The sequence below is a fragment of the Lynx canadensis genome, chromosome D3 (genome assembly GCF_007474595.2).
Source record: "Lynx canadensis isolate LIC74 chromosome D3, mLynCan4.pri.v2, whole genome shotgun sequence".
NCBI classification, from domain to species: domain Eukaryota; kingdom Metazoa; phylum Chordata; class Mammalia; order Carnivora; family Felidae; genus Lynx; species Lynx canadensis.
The window spans coordinates 25,517,277-25,542,029 of NC_044314.2; the positions used below are offsets into that span (position 1 = coordinate 25,517,277).

Sequence of the window (24,753 nt, forward strand, 5' to 3'; positions counted from 1 at the left end):
GAAAAAACAGAAAAGAAATGAGATTTGTCAAGACTTTCACCTCAGACATACCTGGATTTGAATCCTTCTGTCTCTTAGTAGCTATGTGATAGTAAGGAAATTACTTAATTTTTTTGAGTTTCAGTTTCCATATTTGAAAATAAGCACAACAGTCCTGTTACGAATTACTTATTATTAGTTTTTACATAGGATTAAGTACAGTAAATACCAAAGTGAAACAGCATATATTCAAGGAGGACATCATCCATTTAAAACACATGATTTTATTTGTGTCCTGTTTTGCCCCAGACATTGAGTACACAGTGATGAATGAACAGAAATGGACCCTGCTGCACCTCAGGAGCTGGTGGAGGGGAAAAACCACAGTCGTTTAGCAAGTAAATAAATGCGGCATTATAAATAGGGCTAGGGAAAATAACTGTGACATGATGCGAGAGAATTTTGAGAATCTCAGTTTAAATGGGGGGGGGTGGGGATTGGGGTTGGGGAAATGGGGTATTTGCTCTGTGAGAATTAAACTGAGACCTGATAGATGAGTAAGAGTCTGCCAGAGGAGGAGTGGGGATAGAGCGTTTTAATGGCATGTTCAAAGGTCCTGAAGGGGGACTGAGTTCTGTTTATTCAGCAAAGTGTAAGCAAGCCAGAATGTCTTGAAGAATAGCATTAAGTAAGCCTGGAGGTCTAGATCGGTGTCAGGCCATGTCAGGCCTGGTAGGCTGTTCCTTGTCAGGAGTTGGGATGTTACCCATAGTTGGGGCATTAAGTCATGGAAGGGTTTTGAACAGTGGAGTAACTGGTCTGATGGACCTTTGAAAAAGTGATTTTGAGAGGTGATTTAAAGAGGTCAGAGTTGAGGCCAGTTAACTCAATCCAGTGAAAGATGAGAGCACGCTGGCTTGGAATCCGAGAAGTCTCAACCAGAGATGGAAACATAGGTGTCGTCTACCCGAATAAGGTATTCAAAGCCATGGCAATTGATGAGAGCACAATGAGCGAGAAAGAGAGAGAGGCATGAGAAGGAAAGAGGGATCAGTGCAGAGCTCTGAGGGCTGAGGGGCCTCCAACCTTCAGAAGTTGGATAAAAGAGGAAGTGCTTATAACAGGGGGAATTAGGGAAACCCCAGGTGCATGGTGTCAGGTAGGTGTGTCTTAGAGGGGAAGAAATGGCGAGCCAAGTGGGGATTGAAGGCTGAGGATGCCGTGAAGGTTAGAACATAGCCACTGGATCTGGCAAAACATAGATGGGATCTGGGCATGTAAAAGTGGGAATTATTGTGACTAGTATAAGCTGATAGGTAGCTCGATTAATGATGAGAAGATTCTTTAGAGATTACATTTTTAAATTGAAGTCTAGGAAGGAAAGAAAAATACAAAACTAACTATTTTCAACCTCCTATTCAGCCTTTCTTACCTTAGAATATGTCTATACCCCTATTCCTATTTCTTAACATAGCCAACTTTATGAAATTCTTGTGTGGATGGATGGTGAGAGTTAAGCTTGTTTAAAAAGCAAGTTAGTACTTTAATAATAATTTATAATAAACCTCATAGTAGCTAAATATCCTGATTCATTTAAATCTGTATGTCAGATTTTAAATTAAGTTACGCTTAATCAACCAAGTGGAAAGCACTAACATTAAAGTGTGTTTTCACAAGTCAGATTATAGGAAGCTCCAGGTAGCCCCATAAAAGTCCTGGGATTACTTCCATGAGATCGTAGGACATATTTAAGCATCTCTTACATTATATAGTAAGCCTTGCAGTCACCATCACATCCATGGTTCAGAGGAAATACTCCTTAAAGCATTTTTTGCTTTATAAACGTTTGTCATTTTCCTTTCTAAAAATTGTAGAGGAAAAGATTTTGAGAACTGAGTACAAATGAGCAAAATGCGTGCTGTGTAACAAAGGATGGAGGGGTGTGCACATGCACACACACACACTTGCAGGCACTAGCCTTCCCCAAAAGCTTTATTGTTTTTTTCTTTTCAGTCTTACATTCTTGTGTCCTTACTATTATGTTACTTGTGTAGAGCCTTCTGTCCATTGAGTTCAAAGCACTTACAATCATCAAGTCATTTATTTCTTGGATTTATTGAATAGGTGCCCATTGTTCAAAAGCCTGTGGGCGTAAGTACAAAGTTATAAAAGCACACAAATTAAATCTAATAGCACAGGAGCAAGAGAGAAAGCCGGCAGGATCACTTTTGAGCCTGTTGGGAATGCCAGACTCTTAAGAAAGAAAAGAGGAGAAAACAAAAGAGAGGGAATAAAACCACCACCTAGGATTTGTCCTGTTCTGAGAGTTACAAAATACATTTGTCTGTCAAAGGGAGTGACCATGGGGTACAGTTAGGAGAGGCCCAACTGAATTTAGAAAATGCTCTGAGTCTCACAGTCTCAGATTCGACTCTAGTAAAAAGAGCATGAGAAATTATTGTTCCTGTCCCTCATTTTACAGATAAGACCTTCACATACAAGGCCCTGTGGTTAACTGCTGTTGTCTCAAAGCAGGGTCATAACATTTGAAGCATGATCTTTTTCTCAGATTCCCAGTTAGATCTTGCTTTCAATTCTTTTCAGCATTTTAGAGAGACATCTATTTCTTTTTAGTGGTCTCCTTCATATAGTGGTTTTAAAAAATGGATATTTTCATAGTTTAGTAAATTAGAAAAATTTAAGCTGATTTTGAAATTAATTTAGAAGAGGAAAAGCCTCAGTTTTCAAGGGTAAGAAATCAATAGACAATTGAAAATTATAAAATTAAAAATTGAGACATAGCACGCATTCTTTCAGAATTAAGACTACAGATGTTAGAGGAAACAGATAAAATGGTTCAAAATCCTTGCCTCTGGGGAGGTGGGGGTTAGAGAGAGGCAAAGGGTGGCCCAAATCTGGTAGTAGCCTTGGCTTTTAAACTAGGCTTGTTTGTTAATTTGATAAAAGTTTAGGGAGAAGAAAAATAAGAACAGGAAAGCAAGCCCTCACGTGCAGTATTTGAGATCGTTTTCAAAACGGAGTTTAATGCGTGATTGCCTGTCTTAGCCCGTAAAGTAACAGACTCATCAGCACACCCACACTGTGAACCTTAGTTGGATTGTTGGTAATTCAAGGGAGATTGGCGAAAACTGCTAACACATTATGCAGTCCACAATTAGGCGTTTCCTCCTACTTCTGGAATTCTTATTTGATTGGAAATCTCTAATGACACTGAGGGACACTTCTGAAAGCATGATGATGCGATGTCTTAAATGGGACCCTTCCTCTGCTGCTTTCTTCAGGTCTTTGTCTAAATTGTATCCACTTATCCTCCTGTTTCTCCCTTTACTCTGCCTTCGCCATTTCCCACAATTCACAAGCTCTCCCACCGGACTCGACACGCAGTACAGGCAGGGGTTACATCGTTGGTCACTGCTTCAGTACCGCTCCTCGCTGGGTACATTTTCAGAACAGCCATCAATTGGTATTTGTTAAACGAATGACAGATTTCACCTGGGAATATTGTGCGGGCTAATGGGTAGCTACTGGGAGGATTGATTAAATTGCATCAATTAGCCCAGTAACCTGAAGGAGTTAATAAAACTTCCCAGCTGCCTAGAGTACATTGAACCAGACCTACCGTGGCCGGTAAATTACAGGGGAGCCCAGAAGCCTGGGCAGGTGTTCAGTTCCTTGCTGTTAGCAAAGCTCTTAGGAGGTGTAAGGAATATTCAGATAGCAACTGTTCCAAGATCTTTTATAAAAAAGGCAGCTTGTAACTGGAATTTTGTATATGCGGTTAATTCATTGTTAGTATCTCCCTCCGTGTCTCTGTTTGTCTGTCTTACAGCTTCTGTACCCTTTTGGCTCGACATGTTTGATTCCCCATCCAGTCTCCTTACATTTTAATTGACATAAAGTTGAGGTTTTTAAGAAGGTTATCGTCATTCCTCTGTTTGGCTTGTTGGCACCCCAAGTTAGAGTTAACAGTGACTGTTGAATAAATAAAACCCAGTAAATTAGTTCAAATAATGTCACAACACATTTCCTCACTATAAATCAAACACCTACAAGGGAAAAAAAACTGCTTCCTAAAAATTTTGCTTGGAGAGGCACTTTTATTAAAAAAGTAATAACAAAATTGCTAAAATTGATTTTATACTGCCATTTTCCGGTTCTTTGGATATTTGAGAGTCCTTGTTCGCCTAGCTCCCGGTGTGATCTCCTGGTAAAACCAAATGATTTTCAGGAACATTTTAAGTGAACATTGGCTTTATTGATGAAATGAGGTGGAGATTTGTCTGTAATTGCTGCTGTGCACATTCAGGTCCTTGCCAAAGTTAAGCAAATGGCGTCTGTTCCAAGAGACGTTGTGTTGCAGCCCAGATCTGTGATGGGTGCCCATGTGGTGAGGCAGCACTTGTGCTGGTGCCTGTCTAATAACACCTCTGACTTTGGACTGAAGCTGCCTGTGTCCTGTTTACAAACTTACAAGACAGCTGGCCGAAGGGGATTATCATTAAATTGCCACTTAGTGGTCTACAAACTGTAGAAAAGACTGCATCTTCTTCATATTATGTCCTTGTACTGCCTATAACTGTGCTTTTTTTTGAGTTTTTTTTAAGTTTACTTATTTATTTTGAGAGAGCACAAGTTGGGGGGGGGGAGAGAGAGAGAGAGAGAGCGTGCGCGCAAGAATCCCAAGCAAGCTCTGCACTGTCAGTGCAGAGCCCAGTGTGGGGCTTGAACTCATGAACCACGAGATCATGACCTGAACCACTTAACACTTAAGTCGGCCACTTAACCAACTGAGCCACCCAGGCGCCCCATCTGTGACTGTGCTCTTAGGAGAAATTCCACCAAGTGAGTTTTAGTTTTGTTGCCGTTGATACTAACACGTGTACTTGAAAGTTCTCTTGTTACACTACTTGTTACCCTAAAATGTCTTTTGCTTGCATTTCGTATCTTCCTCATAACAAAATCCTTTCCTTATTCCCAAATTGGTACACGTAGACTCGAGAAGTGTAATAGGAGATGAGCAAGGGGGGAATCACATTCCTTCTTGCCAAGTAGATTTTTTACTGAAGAGACTCATTTAATAGCTCTTTTTCTGTTTCTATATTAGTATCAACTTTTTCTTTGCCTCTAAAAAAGGATTTCCTTTATGCTACATTAGGGTTTTTCCCATCCTATTTTGATTTTATCTTTTACATATTGGTAGTTGTTGCTGCAAACTCCTTTCCAGGAAAAATATCCAGAAAATAAAACTAGGCATCTTCTTCTTACAAAGAAGTCAGCACCGTGTAGCAAAATGGCAGGCAGCCCCAACTCACCGCTTCACCGACTGCTAGGCCTGATCCAGAGGTGAGCCATTTAAAGTCCCATCCACGTCAGCGTTACAGGTTAAGTTCCATTCCCCAAAACTAATTTCGTATTATACAAACACAAAAATAGATTAAAATGAATGTAAAATTTGTATTTTATAACGCTGTATCACAGACAATAGCAAGATATAAATTGGGCTTATATATACTTTTGGGTGCCTTTGAGGTTTTTTGAAAACGTAAGTCCAGTGACAGACTAAAGACATCTCATTTTTAGCAACTCCTTGTAGTAAGCATTCTTCATTACTCTAAGGACCGTCAAACTGCTTTTAAAATTAGTTTCTGCCCGAGAAATAAATTGCAAATTTAGTACAGAATTGCCTCCCAAAGTTTTTGAATGGTAATTGCTGGGCCATAGGTGGTTTCCATGGCAACTTTTTCAGTGATTCTTTGCTCTAATTGTAACAGAAGACTGAGTCAGCCTCATGGCTATTGACCTTGACTGAATTGTGAGCGTTGGCAGTTGTTTGGGCAAACATTGATCCCAGTCATTAGACAACCATAAATACAGCTTTGGATATTATATGGAATATAGTTACAGTGCAGTGGGTTTCAGTTTAAACTGTCTTCAATCGGGGGCCATGTGTATTATTCAGCATTAGAATTGGAGTAGTTTTGAACACGGTATTTCCTAAAGGAATTAGCCATTTAATATAACAACAGCATTTAGGTTCTTAAAGATCTCAGATTCACAGTTAGCTCGGTGCCTTTCACTGCAAGGCAACTCAAATGTTCTAAAATTCAAATTTCAACATCCTGGAGGCCTTTCTCTAAATAGACATGAAAGTGTAAGTCAGAAACATTACAGTTGTTTGTCTTAGTGCCTGATAGAGTTCACATCCCTCTGAAATACCTCTGTTCTCTAAGAAACTTTCATTCGTACTGTTGCTCTTACTAGTAAGAACAACAAGTTTTGAACTGCTGCATATTAGGCATTGGGGTAGGTGTTTTTATTCATTTGCTTGTTTCCACTCCACTGTAACGGTTCTGCTGATAAAGAAATCCAGGTTTAGAATCTTGCCCAAAGTCACATGAGCGGTAAATTGGAGAACAGGGATTCAAAGGCCAGTCAGGGTGACCCCAGAGCCGGGGCGTTAACTCCTGTGACAGTATTCCTCTTTTGCCGCTCTGGCCACATTTCCATAAAACTGGGAAGTCTTCAAGATGCCGAGTAATGGCTTCCGATTTGAGTCCGTGAAAACAGCTTTTGGTGTCTAGATTGAGGTTCAGGATCCCTCAATTATATTTGCAGTGTTATTTCCAAGTGAAAACATGAAGTTAGGTTTCTCTGTAGGGTTGCATACCTATGTTGAAAGAAGTGTTTTTGAGAAATTTCTGCCTTACACAGCTAGACAGGATTTTATAACTCCCAAGGTGAAATAAAGGTCAAGGACCGCATCTTATTTTATATCCTCAGTACCTGTTCTCTGTGCTTTAGACAACGCTACAGGTCATGATGCTGGCCCTCAGTTACTGTTTGCAAAATCGTTGTCTTCTGTGGTTATTTGGTATTTTGTTTGTCTGTCACAACTGAGAACCTGTTTTGTCAAATTTTGTTGAACTGTGGGGGTAGGTTTGTTTATGCCCATTGAGAAATAATTGAATCGAGACAGTATTTGTTTTATGTTAATTATTTTAGGGGGAACTTCCTTTTTGAAAATAAAAATGCCTCAAGCATGAGATGTAATTTGGTTTTCAAATTAACAATTCAAAAAACGCATCCTGTATTATTATTTTTCTGTTTTAACTTGCTAATTATCTGAAGAATCAAGTGGAGTGAGATTTAATGCTGTTTGAGACTTAGTCTCCTTGTAAACCGTATGCAGAAGCTTATTTGCTGCTGCTTTGCTAGAAGTCTCCTAGACACCTAGATTTTCACCCAATGCAGTTTGAAGATCGTTGAAGTAGGGCTTAGAAGACCATTGGGCTAATTGTTTTTTCCCCAACATCTTATTATGAAAATTTTCAAATGTCCAAAAAAAGTTGAGAAATTTTTATAGTGAATAGCCGTATACCTACCACCTAAATTCTACAGTTAACATTTTACTGAACTTGCTTTATTACCTACCTACTTACCCCTGTCCTTCTATCAGTCCATTCTCAGTTGCCCAGTACCTGTCATTTGAATAACTACATGGTATTCCATTGTCCTGATGTACTATAATTTAACTAATCATCTGCTGTTGGACATTTAGGATTGCGGTAGGTGTAATGACCCTTGAGTAATTGTGGTAATGACCTCTGAAAAGTGTCCAGGTCCTAATCCCCAGAACCTGTGGATACATTAAGTTACACAGCCAAAGGGACTTAGCAGATGTAAGTAAGGCTATGGACTTTAAGATAGGGAGATTAGTGTGGCTTCTTCAGGTGGACCCAATCAAAACATACGAGCCCTTAAAAGCAGAGAACTTTCTCCAGCTCAAGTAGAAGAGATAGGCCCAGAGGGGAGGCTGGAGAGATTCAAAGCTGAGAGGGATTTGACACGCGGTTGCTGGTTCGAAGATGGAAGAAGCCGGGCGATGCAGGCGCATAAAGCTGCTAACAGAGACTTCCAGCTGACAGCCAGCAAGAAAATAGGAAACTCAGCCCTGCAGCCAGGAGGAACTGAATTCTGCCAACAACCTGAGTGAACTTGGAAATAGATTCTCCCCCAGCGCCTCCAGATAAGAGCCTCGCCCAGCTGACGCCTTGAATTTGGCCTCGTGAGACCCAGGGCAGAGGAACCAGCCAAACCCACCCGAATGTCTTCAGAACTGTGAAATAATACGTTTGCATTGTTTTAAGCTGCACAACTTGTGATGGTTTGCTGTGGCAGCAATAGAAAACTAATTGAGGGATGATGAGAATTTTTCATTATTATATCATAAACATCCACAAGGCAAAATCCTTGAGCACAGTCTTATTTCCTTAGAATAAATTTCTAACATCAGAATTGGAGGCACAAAAATGTCTGGGCACTTTTAAAGACTTTCTTAGTACATATTGATAAGTTGGCACCTGGGAAGAGTTGTGTTAGATCATGCTTCCATCTGGACTCTACTGAGAAGGCCCATTTCGTTTCTTCTTGACCACACTGGGACTTAGATTTGTTATTTGTATCAATATGTCAAAAAAAAAAAAAGGTAGAGCCTTATAATTTTACTGGGTATTTTTAAACTGGCAAAAGTGAACATATCTTAATGTTTTTATCTTTTGTGAATTACGTGTTTGTGTCCATGGTGCATTTTTTTTCAAATGAAGGCTCTTTCTGTTTCTTTACCAAACAACTTTTTAAATGGACTCTTCTCACGTTCCTTTTAAAAATCCGGTAGGATGACCATAACTTTCTTCTCCTTTGAATATTTACTGTGATCTCTTAGTATTGCACTATTCTAGAATTCCTGAAACTACTTGGGTTATAGAATTTTTTAGTAATGTTGACTTTGATATGTATATGTTTTGAGTCTTTTAATGACACCGGCTTTTGTTTTCACTTTTGAGCTAACTTTACCATATTTTGAAATCAGTTACGCTACCCTCATTTAAGGAAAAATGAGAAACTGTCTTTTTTTCTGACCTTAAAAGCTTAAACGGTGCGGCGCCTGGCTGGCTCAGCCAGTAGAGATTATGACTCTTGATCTTGGGGCTGGGAGTTCGAGCCCCACGTTGGGTGTAGAGATTCAAGATTAAAACCTTTTAAAAAAATGAATAAAATAAAAGCTTAAAGGGCATAGGAATTACATATTCCCTGAAGATAGAATCAAGGAGCTATTCATAAAACTATATAAGTACAGCCCCCTTTTCAACAGTGTATCTCTGACAGGTCATTTACTTTTTTCATATTATTCTCTTCACATTGGTGAGTGTTGCCCAAATGAGTCGATTAGTTACGAATACAGCACTTTTGTTTTCAAAATTTATTTTTCTTTCTACGTCCATTAGCTGTAGTTTTTCTAGAAAGAACATTTCTTTATCAGACAAGGTTAGTTGAAATGCAATTCATAAAGGAAAAGCTTAATTATTCCCTTTTAATCTCAAGTTTTCAAAGTAAGAAGCTAGTGGCCTGTATACTGACAATGTTGTCCAGTGAATTGGTGGGTTTGGGAGGTGAGAGATTTTGCTCTCATTTTTTGAAGGGTTACATTATTAAACTCACGGAGTTTTATATGTTGAATATGTTTGAATTCATTGAATTCTTTAAAAAAAAACTTATTAGTGAAGTATTGCACACATACAGAAAAGTGTGCAAAACATAAGTTGATAGTGAGAAGGATTATCATAGATTGTCCCTCTTTGGTTGCTTTGAAGATTACTCTCTTTGTCTTTGGTTTTCAGTAGTTTTACTGTTATGTGCTAAGATCAGTTTTTGTCAGATTTATCCTGTTTAGAATTCATAACGTTTCTTAAATTTGTTGCTTGATGTACTTCTCAACTAATATCTATCTCTAAAATATTGATTCAGTTCCTTTCTCTTTATTCTGGGTCTTTTCTTATCAGCTGTTTTCTTTCCTTTTTTTAATCTTAATTTATTTTTGAGAGAGAGAGAGAGAGAGAGAGAGACAGAGTGCAAGTGGGGAAGGAACAGAGAGAGAGAGGGAGACCCAGAATCTGAAGCAGGCTCCAGGCTGTCTGAGCTGGCAGCACAGAGCCCGACACGGGGCTCGAACCCACGAACCATGATATCATGACCTGAGCTGATGTTAGACCCTTAACTGACTGAGCCACCCAGGCTCAACTATTTTCTGCTTCACTAATTTTCTGCAGTTGTGTCTCACTTGCTATTTAAGCCATCCATTAAGTTCTTCATGAGTTATTAACGCATTTTTAGTATCTAGATTTTTCATGTAGTTCTTTTTTGTAGCTTACAGTTCTTTCCCCAAATTCTGTCTCATCCTCAGATTTGTTAGGCATAATCATTTTAAAGCATGCATTTGAGGTTTTCCTGTGGGCCTGTTTCTACTGTCTTGTTCTCTTGTCTTTCAGTTAGGGACCTGGTTTTAATGCACCTGGTTTTATTGAGTGCCAGACATTTTATATGAAAAATGGTGGAGATAATCCGAGGCCCTTGATGATGTTATCTCCTTCCAGAGAGGATTTTTGCTTATGGCAACTGGTGAGGCTAGGAATGATATTACACCCAGATTGACTTCATCCGATCTGATTGAGATGCTTCAAAGCTAGACTTGAGTCTTTCTGAGGGATGGTCTGTTTGTTTTTCACTTGTACAATTCAGGTATAGCTCTTAGACTTCCAGATAAAAGCCTGAAGGAATTACCTGGGTCCCTCTTCTTCGACAGATCCTAAATTCCAGTATTTACCCTTTCCACCTGTAACTCCTGTGAGCCAGTCGCTAAGTTGCTAAGCTTCCCCCACCTACTCGGCTTCTGAGGCCCTCAGCTGTACTTGAGCAAACATCTTTAAGGAAAAAGTGGTCCTAAATGCCAGACTTACCTCTCTAGATCTTTCTATTTTCCCAAATCCTGCATCTACAATTTTGCACTACCTTGATGGCTTTCTGAGGCCATTATACGGTATATGTACGTGCATATGTGTATACACACACATATGTACTTGTGTAGCTTTTATAGCTGTTCTCAGGTGGGAGAGTTGGTCTGAAACATCTGATCACCTGCCAGAAATCTCATTATATGTGAAGTTTAGCTCTTCGAAGTTTCGTCTTTGGTCACTGGATATCACATCACGTTGACTTCTGTGTCCTTTTAACGCAATCCACTGGCCATGACAAGCCTCCTGGATTTCTGTCTAGTGCAGGTGTCTCAAGGAATACTCTGTGTGTTCAGGCACAGGCCTGGTACCAGTCATCCTTTCAAGGAGGCTTGGGTTGTTTTGTTTGTTTGGTTTTTGGTCCTGAATGGTGTTTAGAGAACATCATCTAACAGCTGGTGCTCTCATTGCTGTTTGGTTGTCATTACTAGACCTTTGCAGTGGACTGTATTAGAAAATGCATATTTTTCGAACAACAACAAAAAATCATGTTTATGATTTCAAATTCACATTCAGCATTACAAGTTTTTTTAGCTTTCCTTTTTTATTTGGTTTTATGTTTTGAATTCCTCTCTTATTCTGAAAACCTTGATTCTTAAATTTTTTTTTTTAATGTTTGTTTATTTTTGAGACACAGAGAGACAGAGCATGAGCGGGGGAGGGTCAGAGAGAGAGGGAGACACAGAATCAGAAGCAGGCCCCAGGCTCTGAGCTGTCAGCACAGAGCCCGACGCGGGGCTCGAACTCACGGGCCGTGAGATCATAACCTGAGCCGAAGTCGGACGCTTAACCGACTGAGCCACCCAGGTGCCCCTGAAAACCTTGATTCTTAAAAACCTTAACCTATTTACTTGCATTAAGTAATCTGTAGCTTCAAAACAGTGTCACCAATGTGACTACTAAACATTGGACTATTGAACTAAGTTTGAGATTTCATTTCTGTCTGTTTTTAGAGTACAGTCTACTTACTATTCTGCTAGGAAAATATTTATGTACAGTCAATAGGATTTCAAAGATACTCGAGGTAAAACGTTTGTCAGTATCATCATGTTACAGTTCTGATAAATTGTTACAGTTTATTGTCAAGTTTTTCTTTTAAGTTTATTTATTTATTTTGAGAGAGAGAGAGCACACCCACACAAGTAGGGGAAGGGTAGAAAGAGAGGAGAGAGAGAGAATTCCAAGCAGGCTTCATGCCGACAGCACAGAGCACGATGCAGGGCTCGATCCCAGGACCCTGAGATCGTGACCTGAGCCGAAATGAAGAGTTGGACACTTAACCAACTGAGCCACCCAGACACCCCATATTGTCAAGTTTTAGAGAATTCTTTTTAATTCTCAATTTGATTTTATTTTGGAATATGTAAAACATTTGTTGCCAAAGTCAAAACTGTGTAACAGGATATACGCAGAAAGCTCTTGCTTTGGTTCCTGTTCCCTCTTCCTTGTTCCCTCCCTTCCTTTGTAGGTAACTATTTTATTTAATTTAATTTATTTATTTATTTTTTTATTTTTTATTTTTTTATTTTTATCCTTCCAGTTTCTTTTTTGCATGCACACAGACCCAGTCTTCCCCAGGTCCTTTCTTACCCAAAAGATAACACACTGTGCGTTTGTTGTACAACTCGCTGTATTCACGGTATAGCCCAGAGGTCGCTCCATGTTAGTGTAGACACATCTTTGCTTGTCCCAACTGTGTAGTATTAGGCTATGCGGAGATACCATCGCTGATGGATGGACACTTTGTTTTCTTTCGTTATTTACGAATGCCATAATGACTAACCTCGTGCCTATGCTGTTTCATAATCGGGCAAACATGCCTTCGTATTCACCTCCTAAAGGTGGGATTCCTGAGTCAGGGCGCATGTGCACATGTAATTTTTTTATATATTGCCAAATGTTCCTCCACTAAGACTACCACTTTGCATTCCCACTGACCTCTTTTGAGAGTTACTGTTTTCCTGCAGCCTCAGTAATAGAGTATATCATTCATGTTTTTCATTTTTACCACAGATTGTCAATTTTTTTAGAGAATTAGACAGAGAATCTTCATTGAAATGTTTTCCAAATCCATAGTTCTGTTCCTTTTCCTTCCCTAATGTTTTATGTGTTTTCCTTTTGTTCCTCATTAACATGTTGTCTGCTTTTCGTTTGCTTTTAAGGTAAACAAATGTATTTATTTACCTCTCTCTTGTGGTTTTACTGCATTTTCTAATTTATTTCTTTAGGTTTTTTTTTTGTTTTTTTTGTTTTTTTTTTGGTCATTTCTCCTATCCTGCTTTCTTTGGACGTACTTTGTTTACTTTGTCAATTTTACTTGTTCACTTCTGAGTGACTGGGAGGCCGTGCATTTTTCTGTTAAGAACAACTTTGGTTGCATCCATTACTGATTAGCATTTTGCCATTGGCTATTTCTGTTTTTCTTGCTGATCTGTAAAATTTCTTCATGTGTTTTTGCTCTTTATGAATATGTTGCTAATATTTTTCTTAGTTGCTATTAGTCTTTTCTCCATTTTTAAGTCTCCTTTTCTCATTTCAAAAGATTTACATTTTTCATGTATCCAAAACTATGTGTTTTTTCCCTCAGAGACTCTGGATTCTTTTCTAAAATGTCAAAAAGCCTCCCAGCCTCTCTTACCCCATCCCTGGGTCAAGATTATAAAAATATTTACCTGTATTTTTTTTCTAAACCTTTAAACTTTATTTTTGACCTTTTAATCTTCTAGAATTCTTTTTGTTGAAGGAATTAATTAGAGATCTAGCCTTTACATTTTTTTATATTTAATTATTACTCAGCCCAGTAGCATTGATTTGATTATTTGTCTCCTCTGGTATAAAATCCAGTCTGTATAATTTACCGAATTCCCACATATACTTGGATGTGTTTCTGGGTTCTTTCTCTTCCACTGTCTTATCTCTCTGTGTATGGTGTCATATCTAACATATTACCTAGTATAGCTTTGCACTACATATTGTTCGTTAGAAGACGTCAGCCCGGTGTTCCTTTTCAAAATTTTGGATGGTAGTTCCAAAGTTCATCCTTGAGTTTCAGTTTCTGCTCTCTTTCCCGTTTCTCATGCCCTTTGCACTGTGGGTAGCAAGTCATAACACCCGAATGTCTGCCTCTGTAGCTTTTCAAAATGTGCTCTCTGGACCTCTCCAGAATTGTCTCGCCTACCCGTCTCCAGGGCCGCTTTGTAGCCAGAAGTGGGTTTTTCTTCTTTTGGGGTGTTTCAGAAGTAGGAGGACCCCCAGAGTTCCTCTTTACACTAGGGGAAGTCCTGAAGTCGTCTGACTTGGCCAGGGAGACCCGTTTGATCTGGTTCCACCTCTTGTCACCCTCTCTCACATTTGACGTTCTAGCCAAACTGGATTTCCTCCCCGTAGCATGGTCCATGTCGCTGTCAGGCTTTCTGTGCATGCACTTTTCTGCCTTTGACCTCCCCGCCAACTTAGACAGGTCTCTGCCTGCTCGTGATAAGTAGTCATAGGAACTACCATGTAATGAGCACCAGGCAAGACAGCAAATGTTTTAAAATATATTATTTAATCATATCCTATGAAATAGATAACATTCTAATTTTGAGATGAGAAGGCTGAGTGAGGTTCATAGGACACATAGCTAGTAAATGCTAAAGCTGGGGTTCACATCCAGGCGTATCTCCAGAGCTTATGTCCTAACTACTCTGTTGTACTGCCTCTCCCCTTTCTCCCCAAGACCCCCAAGTGTTCCCATGGCACCCTGTACCTCCCAGGGGGTGTCTCCTCTAAATGATTACCTGTGTGAAGGTGCGGGCATGCGCGTTTCACTACTCTGTCCCCAGCACCTGCCACGTCATATACTCTGTGTGACTCACGAGCCATATGATTTATGTGCCTTAATTTTCTATTCAGTGCCAGACACTGCGTATTAGGAGAGTGGAGTCTGGAGTAAAAAGCGCACCTAAAAACGGACCCGCCTCCGCTGATGTGGGAGTTGACTCATTCTGGTTGGGACTGGAGCTGGGTTTAGGTTTTGTCTTCAGTGCTTGCCAGCCTGGCATTCCCCAGTAGCTGTTGCCTGTGCCTGAAGGGCGGGCCTGGGTTCTGTTCCGTGTTGCTCTCAGCAGTCCCTGCGGCCGAGTCAGAGAAGGGCTGTTTCTGTTGTCCTGGCCCGGACTCTTTCTTGGGGAGCCTGTGTGCGTGCCTGGGTCTTAGAGGTGGGGCTTTCTCGACGCCTCTGTCCCTCCTCCTCTTGTCAGCTCTGTGTCTGTGGTTGGCCTTAAGCGACAGTTCCCTGCCCCATTCCAGTGGTAGCATGAGATCCAGGTATAGGATTCTGCACCCCACATGGTTTCCTACCCTAATCCCCAGTGTTAGAGGGTTTTCGCTTGGTTCACCCACCAGCAGAAACAGATCTCTGCCTAGGTCCTGGAGATGAGTTTCCTGCTTCTCATTCAGAGGCAGATGGGTTATATTTCTACTTCTCCCCAGAAACAGTGGAAATTTCCGTGTGTTCTGGGCCAGTAGAGTTTGCTGCCCCAGTAGCTTCAAGCTTTTGCTTAGCGTGAGAGGAGGGTGTGGAAAGCAGGGTCAGACAGAGGGTTCTTTTCCGTCTCCTTCTCCACACCCAGCCTTTCTCCTGAGCACCTGGTGACGGCTGGGAGAAAAGAGCTTTCAAGTGAGTGCAGACTCCACTGTATCTGGGGCTCCAGCTTTCCAGACTGACACATTAGACCACACTTAGCCTTTTAGAATGTATTGAAATAGTGTCTGATTTCTTTCTACCAGCTTCTGTGGAGACCACGTCTTCCCCGTGCTTGCCAAAAACAAGAGAGTGTGTGTGCTCCTTCTCTCTTTAGAGGGGCTTGTCCCTCTGGGGAGTTCATGTCACTTGATGGACTTCCAAAATTACTCTCTGATGGCCTCAAGAAGACTTAGGATTTACTAAATTATCTGGCTTTTTCTCACTGGTAGAGTGAGAGAGGTGATCTTCACACATCCTAAGCACAAGCCAATGTGGGTCCCTTATCGTGCTTCCCTACCTCGCCCCAGAGTGCCCGCTTATTTCACATTTGAAGGAGCCGAGGCCCAGATGGTAACTTGTCCCGTCTATGGCAAAACCGGGGCTAGAACCCAGTCTAGAGCCTCTCTCCACTGAGTGGCAGCTACTTCTGGTTTTCCTTTTTCCATTTTTTTTTTTAAACTGGGCTGTAACTCTCCTATATGTGATTCTTAGCACCACTGACTCTTCTTAGGGAGAAAGAATGAAAAAAGGGCACCCACGTTTAGAAATGATTCCCCTAGGGCCACCTGGGTGGCTCAATTGGTTAAGCGTCCAACTTTGGCTCAGGTCGCGAGTTCAAGCCCCACGTCGGGCTCTGTGCTGACAGCTCAGAACCTGGAGCCTGCTTTGGATTCTGTGTCTGCCTCTCTGTAGTCCTCCTCTACTCATGCTCTTTCTCTCTCTCTCTCTCTCTCTCTCTCTCTCTCTCTCTCTCTCTCAGGAGTAAAGAAACTTAAAAAAAATTTTTTAAGTAAAAATAAAGGAATGATTTCCCTTTTGTGCATTAACAATATCAAAGATAATAAACCTTGACATTTAATGCATGATAAAAGCCACAGGGTTTAGAGAATGATTATTTTCAAACTCAGCCTTACACATTTTTACTCTCAAAGGTTGTTGAGTGGTTTTCCCTTCTAAACTAACAGTGGCTCTATTCAAGGTGCTGGGGTAATCTAACGTAAATTCTGAATTTTACTGAAGTTTGAGGTCATCCTAAAGATTTTTCTACATTAATTATGTGTTTGGTTACTCTAATAAAATTTGCTTTCTAAATTCAGTGTTTTCTGCATTCTCTATGGAAGCTGAGACTCCCAAGTAGCAAGGGATTTTTAAAAAAAATTTTTAATGTTTATTTTTGAGAGAGAGACAGAGCGCGAATGAACACGAGTGGGGGAGGGACAGAGAGAGAGAGGGAGACACAGAATCCGAAGCAGGCTCGAGGCTCCGAGCTGTCAGCACAGAGTCCGACGTGGGGCTCAAACTCATGAACTGCGAGATGACCCATGAGCCGAAGTCGGACACTTAACCAACTGAGCCACCCAGGCGCCCCAGCAAGGGATTTTTTTTTTAATCTTATAAGCACTTGTTTTTGCAGATGAAAAACTACAACCTAGGTGAAGTGACTTAACAAAGGTCATACAGCTCGTTGTAGGCAGAGCTAAGACTAGAACGGGGCTCTTCTCTTTCTGATTGGGATGAGGGAGCCACACAGTGGAACATCAAAGCCGTTATAAAGAAAAGATACATCTTACTAGGGAGTTTTTTACTCAGATTTTACTTTATAGGATGTCAAAGAATATTCCTTTTTAAATTGTTTTGTTTTTGTTTTGTTTTGTTTGTTTTGTTTAGAGAGGGAGGGAGGAGGGACAGAGGGAGAGAGAATCCCAAGCAGGCTCCAGGCTCGGCGCCGAGCCCCACGTGGGGCTTGATCTTGATCCCACGACCCTGGGATTGTGACCCAAGCTGAAATCAAGAGCCTGACGCTCAACCAGCTGAGCCACCCAGGCGCCCCAGAATCTTTCTTTTTATGATAAAACACCAGTACAGTTTGAAGAAGAGTGGAAATGAACACTAATTCTTTAAAAAAAAAAAATTTTTTTAATCTTTATTTATTTTTGAGAGAGAGAGTGTGAGCAGGGGAGGAGCAGAGAGAGAGGGAGACACAGAATCCGAAGCAGACTCCAGGCCCCGAGCTGTGAGATCATGACCGGAGCCGAAGTCAGACGCTCAACCAACTGAGCCACCCAGGCGCCCCATGAACACTAATTCTTAAGGCAAAACGATACATTTTTAAAAACAGAACAAAAAAACTCCAGGCTTGGATGTCCGCTTGCTGTCTGCCCGTACGAGGGCCTGAGGAAATCAGAGCAACACTGCCCCACACCCCACTTTACGCCCCGTGTGAGTAGCCTGCTAAGGTAATGGGATTGTGGGGGGCTGCAACTTAGTTGGATTTCCATCAGAACATTCCTTTTTTGTGCGAGTTCTCTGGCTCTTTTCCAGGTATGGAAAAACATGTAAAGTTAGCCAATGTCCCCTAGCAGCCACCATTATCTTGCCTTCCTGCCACCAGTAAGCATGTTTTAAATAACAGACTTCCCAGGCTTCTAGTTTAGGCTTGTGGGCCACGTTCAAACCCTGTCCAAAGAATGAAGAAAAAGACCACATCGTTTTACATTCCCACACAAGGCCGGTGGTGCCTTTCCTCTGCCTCCCCCCACCACTCCCCTACTCCCGCGTTATTAAGGTTACGCATTGTCTCCTCTGGTCACAGGATTTATTCTTCAGCTGCGGTTTTCCATGTAATATAAAGCTAGTTCTTGCTATCAGAAGCTTGATATTTGGGGGCGAATCCAGTTCTGGCTAGAACTAACATGGTCACAAAGCTTTTTAGTGTGTGTGCCAGTAAATTAACAACATAAAGATAACAAGAGTCTATCACCAAATGATCGGCTTTGAAGGCCATTTGCACATTAACTTTAAAAAGAGCGTTGCCTGTGCATTTCCTCCCCCTTCATCCCCACTTTGGCAAAGTCCCATTAATTTTGTTGAAGGTTTTATTTTCTGCTGAAAATGCAGGAAATTTAGACAACTCTCTTGGAATCCCCCCAAAACTAATACAAACAAGATACATATGCTTCTCTTAAGGAAACTAAAAATAAATGATTTGAAACTATTTAACTGTATAAATTCCCTCTTAAAAGGAAAAGGAAGTTTATACAATGAGGCAACCCTGAGCACTGTTGACAGGGTCAGATCCTCCCACAACTGCCAGCCTGTTTGTTAGATGTGAAATCACAGCTTCGCACAGAACCTGTTCAGTGTTCGTTACCAACATGTACAAAAACCGTCAGAAACATCTGAACATGGGACCATTTTTCGGGATCCTTTTTTTTACATTTGAGACTTTGCACGACTGAATAAGTATGTGTTTTTGGTTTTTTGTTTTCGGGGGGACTCTGGGGGGCTTTTTGGAGAAGAAAGTCTGATCTGGGATCCGTTTCTAGAATGGAAACTGTATGTGCTAAAGACAAAGTCCCATGAATGAAAAAGACATGATATTCTCCACATACTTTGCTGCTCTCCCGGTGAGCCATCAGGTTTTCCCTGAGAGAGCTGATTTTGACGCAATACACGGGAAACATGATTGGTTTTTTAAGACACATCTTTTTATAAAAACCTTACATAATTCCATAAACATAAGTCAGTTTTTCTATACATGCCCTGTAATGGACCAGTTTTATAAATTAATAGAAGTGGAATTCGGGGCTTATATTTAAGACTAAGAAATGTGATTTCTAATTCTTTATAGTTACAGTAATTGAATTAATTTATCAACTTTGGAAAGGCATTTATCTTTTTCTTTTTATATAATGGCTGAAATTACCATGATTTTTCATCTTTCAAATACATTATTACTTTTTTAAAAAAACACTCACATGGTGCAGTCCTTACTGTGTGTTACACACTATGTTAAGGACTTTACAAGTGCTATTTCATTTCATCGTCATGGAAAAAAAAAATCAAATAGCAATCTTCTCTAAATACCATTTGAAATTCTGACACCCGAATGGTGATGTGATTAGATGACATTTAGGTCTGTTTAAATATTGAGATTTGGACAATTCTGAAATTGTAAAGAAACTCTTACCAAATTCATGCTTATTTTTCATCTTTGTACAGGTAGTGATTATTGCCCAACAGTGCCTTTTAAAAATGAAGCAGGAAGGATTTCATTTGCTTATTGCCATGCATAGTAGGTACCTGCACCAGAATCCAGTCATAGGAGCAAATAACTTGTAAATTAACCATTGTCAGGATCGTTTTCGGTGGGAAGTAGAATTAAATGAAAGTTTGAGAATAGATAATTAGATCTCTTGGAACCATCATTCTGTGCGGAAGTTCTTGCTGCCCAGAAGAGACCATGTGCAGAGAATCAAAGACCCTGCCCCCACTCCCCAGCTACACCTCCCACCCTTTTTCTTACAAGCCACGCCAATCTGCCATCCGTGTGAGCTGTCATACTAGGAGAGCCTCTAACCTACAGTCAGGCATCCCCATGGGAAGCCACATGGAGCAGAGACCTGCTGTCCCCATCAAGGCCAGCCCAGATCATTAGCAAACCAAATGATTACTGCTATTCTACACTGCTGAGCTGTGGAGTAGTTTGTCACACGGCAATAGCTAACTGATTTAAAAGTCACAAAACACGATGGAAGGAATAAATGCAAAGGTGCCAACAATGACAACAAATGTAAGTGAATTAAACTCACTGAAAATTCAGAAACTATCAGATTTTTTTTAATGTTTATTTATTTTTGGGGGAGAGAGAGTGTGTGTGAGCAGGAGAGGGACAGAGAGGGAGGGAGACACAGAATCCAAAGCAGGCTCCAGGTTCCAAGCTGTCAGCACAGAGCCCGACGCAGGGCTTGAATCCACGAGCCGCGAGATCATGACCTGAGCCTAAGTCAGATGCTCAACGGACTGAGCCACCCAGGCGCCCCACAGATTAGATTTACAAACTATGAAACCTAGCTATATAGTTGCTTTTAAGTATATATGTTTCTAGTAACACAGTTTGAAAATTAAAGGCTTGAAAGTTAAAGATATACCTGGCAAATGTTAAAAAAAAAAAAAATGAAGATGGTACAACAATGTTAATATCAGTAAAACACATAAAATAAACAATACGGATTGAGAGAAACAGTAGATAGTGATAAAAATGTGTTGTTGTTTTTTTAAAGATGACAATCATGGACCTAGAGTCACTCTGAATGTGTGAATCGCTTGGAGGAATAGATAAACCCTTTCTTATCTGGGGAAATTTTGACATAACTGTCCAGAAGTGATGAATCTTTCAGACAGTGACTATTAAATGGGATGATTATATATGTGGATGAGAAACTCAGGCATAAGCCTTCCTACATGGCAGTGTACATGTGTTGTCATTGCTCTTTAAGCAACAATCTGGCAACATCTATTCACAATACAAATCCAATATTTTCAGCAGTCCCTTTCCTGGAACCTGTCCCAGAGAGGTGGAAGGACAGATAAGCCCCAAGGACAGACAGAAGACAGACGTAAGGGCAGATCTACCAATACACTTACTGTATCATTACTGGTAGAAACGAGGAGACAGGAATTGATTGGATGGCCATTAGTAAGAGAATGTTGTGATGTATTTTACATATGCAATAAACTGATAATACATTGTTCCTATTTTACTTTTGAGACCAGTTTTCTTCTAGAATGATTAAAAAATAAAACTCCTTATTTCCTTGTGTAGGTCTACCATCCAATCTGATTTTAGACTCATTCTAATGCCTGAAGAAATTGTTGTACATTTCTCACAGTACAGGTGTCTCCTACATTTTCTCAGCTTATTTTAGTATGAAAGAAATCTCTATTTCACCTTCACATTTGAAAGATATTTTTGCTAGCTATAGAATTCTCCTTTGACTCTTCTTCAGCACTGTATCCATGCCCCTCCGTTTAGATCAGCTTGTGTAGTTTCTCCAAGCCATCTCGTATAATTCCTGTCCTTGTGTCTTGTACTTAATGTGTTTTTGTCTTTGGTTTTCAAAGTTGCATATGGTGTATCTGGATGTGTGTTTTGTTTTGTTTTGTTTTGTTTTGTTTTGTTTTGGGTGCATTTGTGGGGGGATATTCTCTGCGCTTCTTAGATCATTGTTTGATTCTTTCATTATTTTAATGCTCAGCCATTATCTCTTCAAGACTCTGTGAAGTCTGCTATTAAACCCACCTAGGTGTTCTTTACTGCTGATATATATATACACACATATATATATATATATACACATATATATTAATATATAGGAATATATATATTTTATATTAGCAGTAAATATATATATTTTATATATATTAGCAGTAAATATCTCTCTATAGGCCATCTGTCTCGGCCTCTCTCTTCTCTCTCTCCTCTCTCTCGTTCCCTTCCTCTATCTCCCGGCCTCTCTCTCTCCTCTCATATATATCTCTCGAGAGCGAGAGCGAGAGAGTATGTGACGCGCAGGGTGGGGATCGCCGGACAGAATCTGAGTGGGCCCTGCGCTGACAGCCAATGTGGGGCTTGAACTCATGAACTGTGAGATCATAACCTAATGAGTTATGTTGGACACTTAACCAACTGAGCCACCCAGGGACCCCTATATTTTTTAAAATTCTAGCATTTACGGGGCGCCTGGGTGGCGCAGTCGGTTAAGCGTCCGACTTCAGCCAGGTCACAATCTCGCGGTCCGTGAGTTCGAGCCCCGCGTCAGGCTCTGGGCTGATGGCTCGGAGCCTGGAGCCTGTTTCCGATTCTGTGTCTCCCTCTCTCTCTGCCCCTCCCCCGTTCATGCTCTGTCTCTCTCTGTCCCAAAAATAAATAAACGTTGAAAAAAAAATTTATAAAATTCTAGCATTTACATTTGTCACTTTCTTACAGTTTTCAGCTCTACTAAAATTCCCCATCAATCATGATAGATTTTGTAAATTATAGTTCTTTAAAATTTCTTGTTAGATATTCTTAATATCTTTCTGTCAGTCTGATAATGCTGGTTACTTTGATTCTTGGATGTGAGTTGTTTTTACTTGGTTTTTGTCTCTTTGTCTTGCACATTTTGATTGAATGCTGGACATTATACTTTGTATACATTGTACAGGTGGAGATAAGTTGTGTGCAAATAAGCATAGCTTTTTGTCTGCTGGACCAGATAGTAAATATTTTTCACTTTGCAGGCCATACCATCTTTGAGGTATACTGTATCTGACACTAATAGATCAGATCATTTCTTTCAATTAGTATTTGCATGGTATATCTTTTTCTCATCCTTTTGCTTTTGACCTAACTATATTTTGAAGTGAGTTCTATTTGAGATTTCTTGGGGCTAGCATATAGTTGAGTCTTGTGTTCTTATCCACTCTGCAAAACTTTGAGTTTTAATTATTTACACCATTTGCAATTAATGTAATTACTGATAGATATTTTAGAGCTTAAGTCTGCCATTTTACTTTCTGTTTTCTGTTTGTTCCCTATTTTTCGTATGTCTGTCTTATCTTTCTGCCTTCCTGTAGATACTTGAACACTTTTTTAGAATTCCATTTTGATGTATGTATATACTGTTTTTGTGTGGATCTCTGTGTAGATTTGCTCTAAACAGTATACATACATAACTTGTCACAATCTAGTATTGTTGACATTTAACAGTTCAAGAGAGAAGTAGAAACCTTTTCTGTCTTTACATCCCTTTGCCCTCCCTGGTTTATAGTATAATTGTCTTAGATATTCGCTTATAAACATCAAGAACCACATCAGACAGTGTTATAATTTTTTGCTGTAACTTTCAGACATAATTTAGAAAACTCAAGAGGAAAAGGAAAGTGTTGTATTTACCTATATTTTTGCTCTTTCCGTTGTTCTTTCTTCCAAGAGATTTGTTGATTGTTTTTGCTGTCTTGTAACTATTTCATGTTTAGATTCCCAAAGACTATTGACTGGGGAAAAAGGGACAAAACAGTAGGCTATTTATCTGTAAACAGAAAGATCAAAATGACAGTGTAGAGAAGTGAGGTCATGTTCTGAATGAGGCACTTTTCTTGGAATTGGTAAGACCCAACCACCACCTTAAACTGTGGAAGTCTAATGATTTAGGGTGATGCCATATGGGAATACCAACAAGAGGTTAGTAAGTAAGGGCTTCAGTAAGCACCACATTTCCTCCTAGATTGGTGAGTCTATGATTTATTATTTCAGTTTCTAATTGTGACCATCTGAGTTCAAAAGATTTTTACTCAAATACTGTAGTAAGTGATCAACCTGATTCTAAAGATTCTTGACAAAAATAATCAGAAAAATAATCTAAAGATTCTTGACAAATGATCTCTTTTGCATTATCTTTTCTAAATTTTTTTTTTTTTCAACGTTTATTTATTTTCGGGACAGAGAGAGACAGAGCATGAACCGGGGAGGGGCAGAGAGAGAGGGAGACACAGAATCGGAAACAGGCTCCAGGCTCTGAGCCATCAGCCCAGAGCCCGACGCGGGGCTCGAACTCACGGACCGCGAGATCGTGACCTGGCTGAAGTCGGACGCTTAACCGACTGCGCCACCCAGGCGCCCCTTGCATTATCTTTTCAATGTCGTTATAATTTTAAAGCAGTTACTCTTGGTCTGATTAATTCTGTGTTAACGAGAAGAACACTGTGTGTGTGTGTTTTCTTTCTTTGTCAGGCACAAGACCTAAATGTCATCGAAGAAGTGATTCGAATGATGTTAGAGATCATCAATTCCTGCCTGACAAATTCTCTTCACCACAATCCAAACTTGGTGTATGCACTGCTTTACAAGCGAGATCTCTTTGAACAGTTTCGAACTCATCCTTCATTTCAGGATATAATGCAAAATATCGATCTGGTAAGTGTAAATGGAGATCCCACGATTCTTTTTTGAGTGTTAAAAAAGTTGAACAAACTTTGATAAAAAAAAAAAAAAAAAAAACTACATAAGTTAGAATCCCTTCTTTGAACATAAACTAGATTTGTAGTCTGTTCTGCCATAACAATTATTGTATTCCGTGTGCATTACACACACACTATTTAATAGAATCGAGATCATCTTTATACAGATATATTCTGCCGTATTTACTTAGCATTTAGATCATCAACATTTTTCTGTGTATCATCAATTCTTTGAAAAATCTCACGTTTTTAGTATCTGTGTGACGTATAAGGTAAACGGATGTCCCAAAAGAATATTAACCATTATTCCATTTGTGCTCATTTTGGGTATTTCACATATTTTATATTATTTCATAATTAATGAACAGTTTATAAATAAATCATATTTCCCCTGTATTC

At 39.9% G+C, this 24,753-nt stretch overlaps 1 protein-coding gene across 1 annotated transcript in view; it reads left to right on the plus strand.

Moving 5' to 3' along the window:
* The window catches only part of DYM (dymeclin), a 350,411-nt gene that overhangs the window by 259,953 nt on the left and 65,705 nt on the right, over nucleotides 1–24,753 (plus strand). Inside the window, 1 exon segment of the mRNA XM_030335687.1 lies at nucleotides 24,128–24,310. Within this exon segment, the coding sequence (XP_030191547.1) occupies nucleotides 24,128–24,310 (183 nt within the window).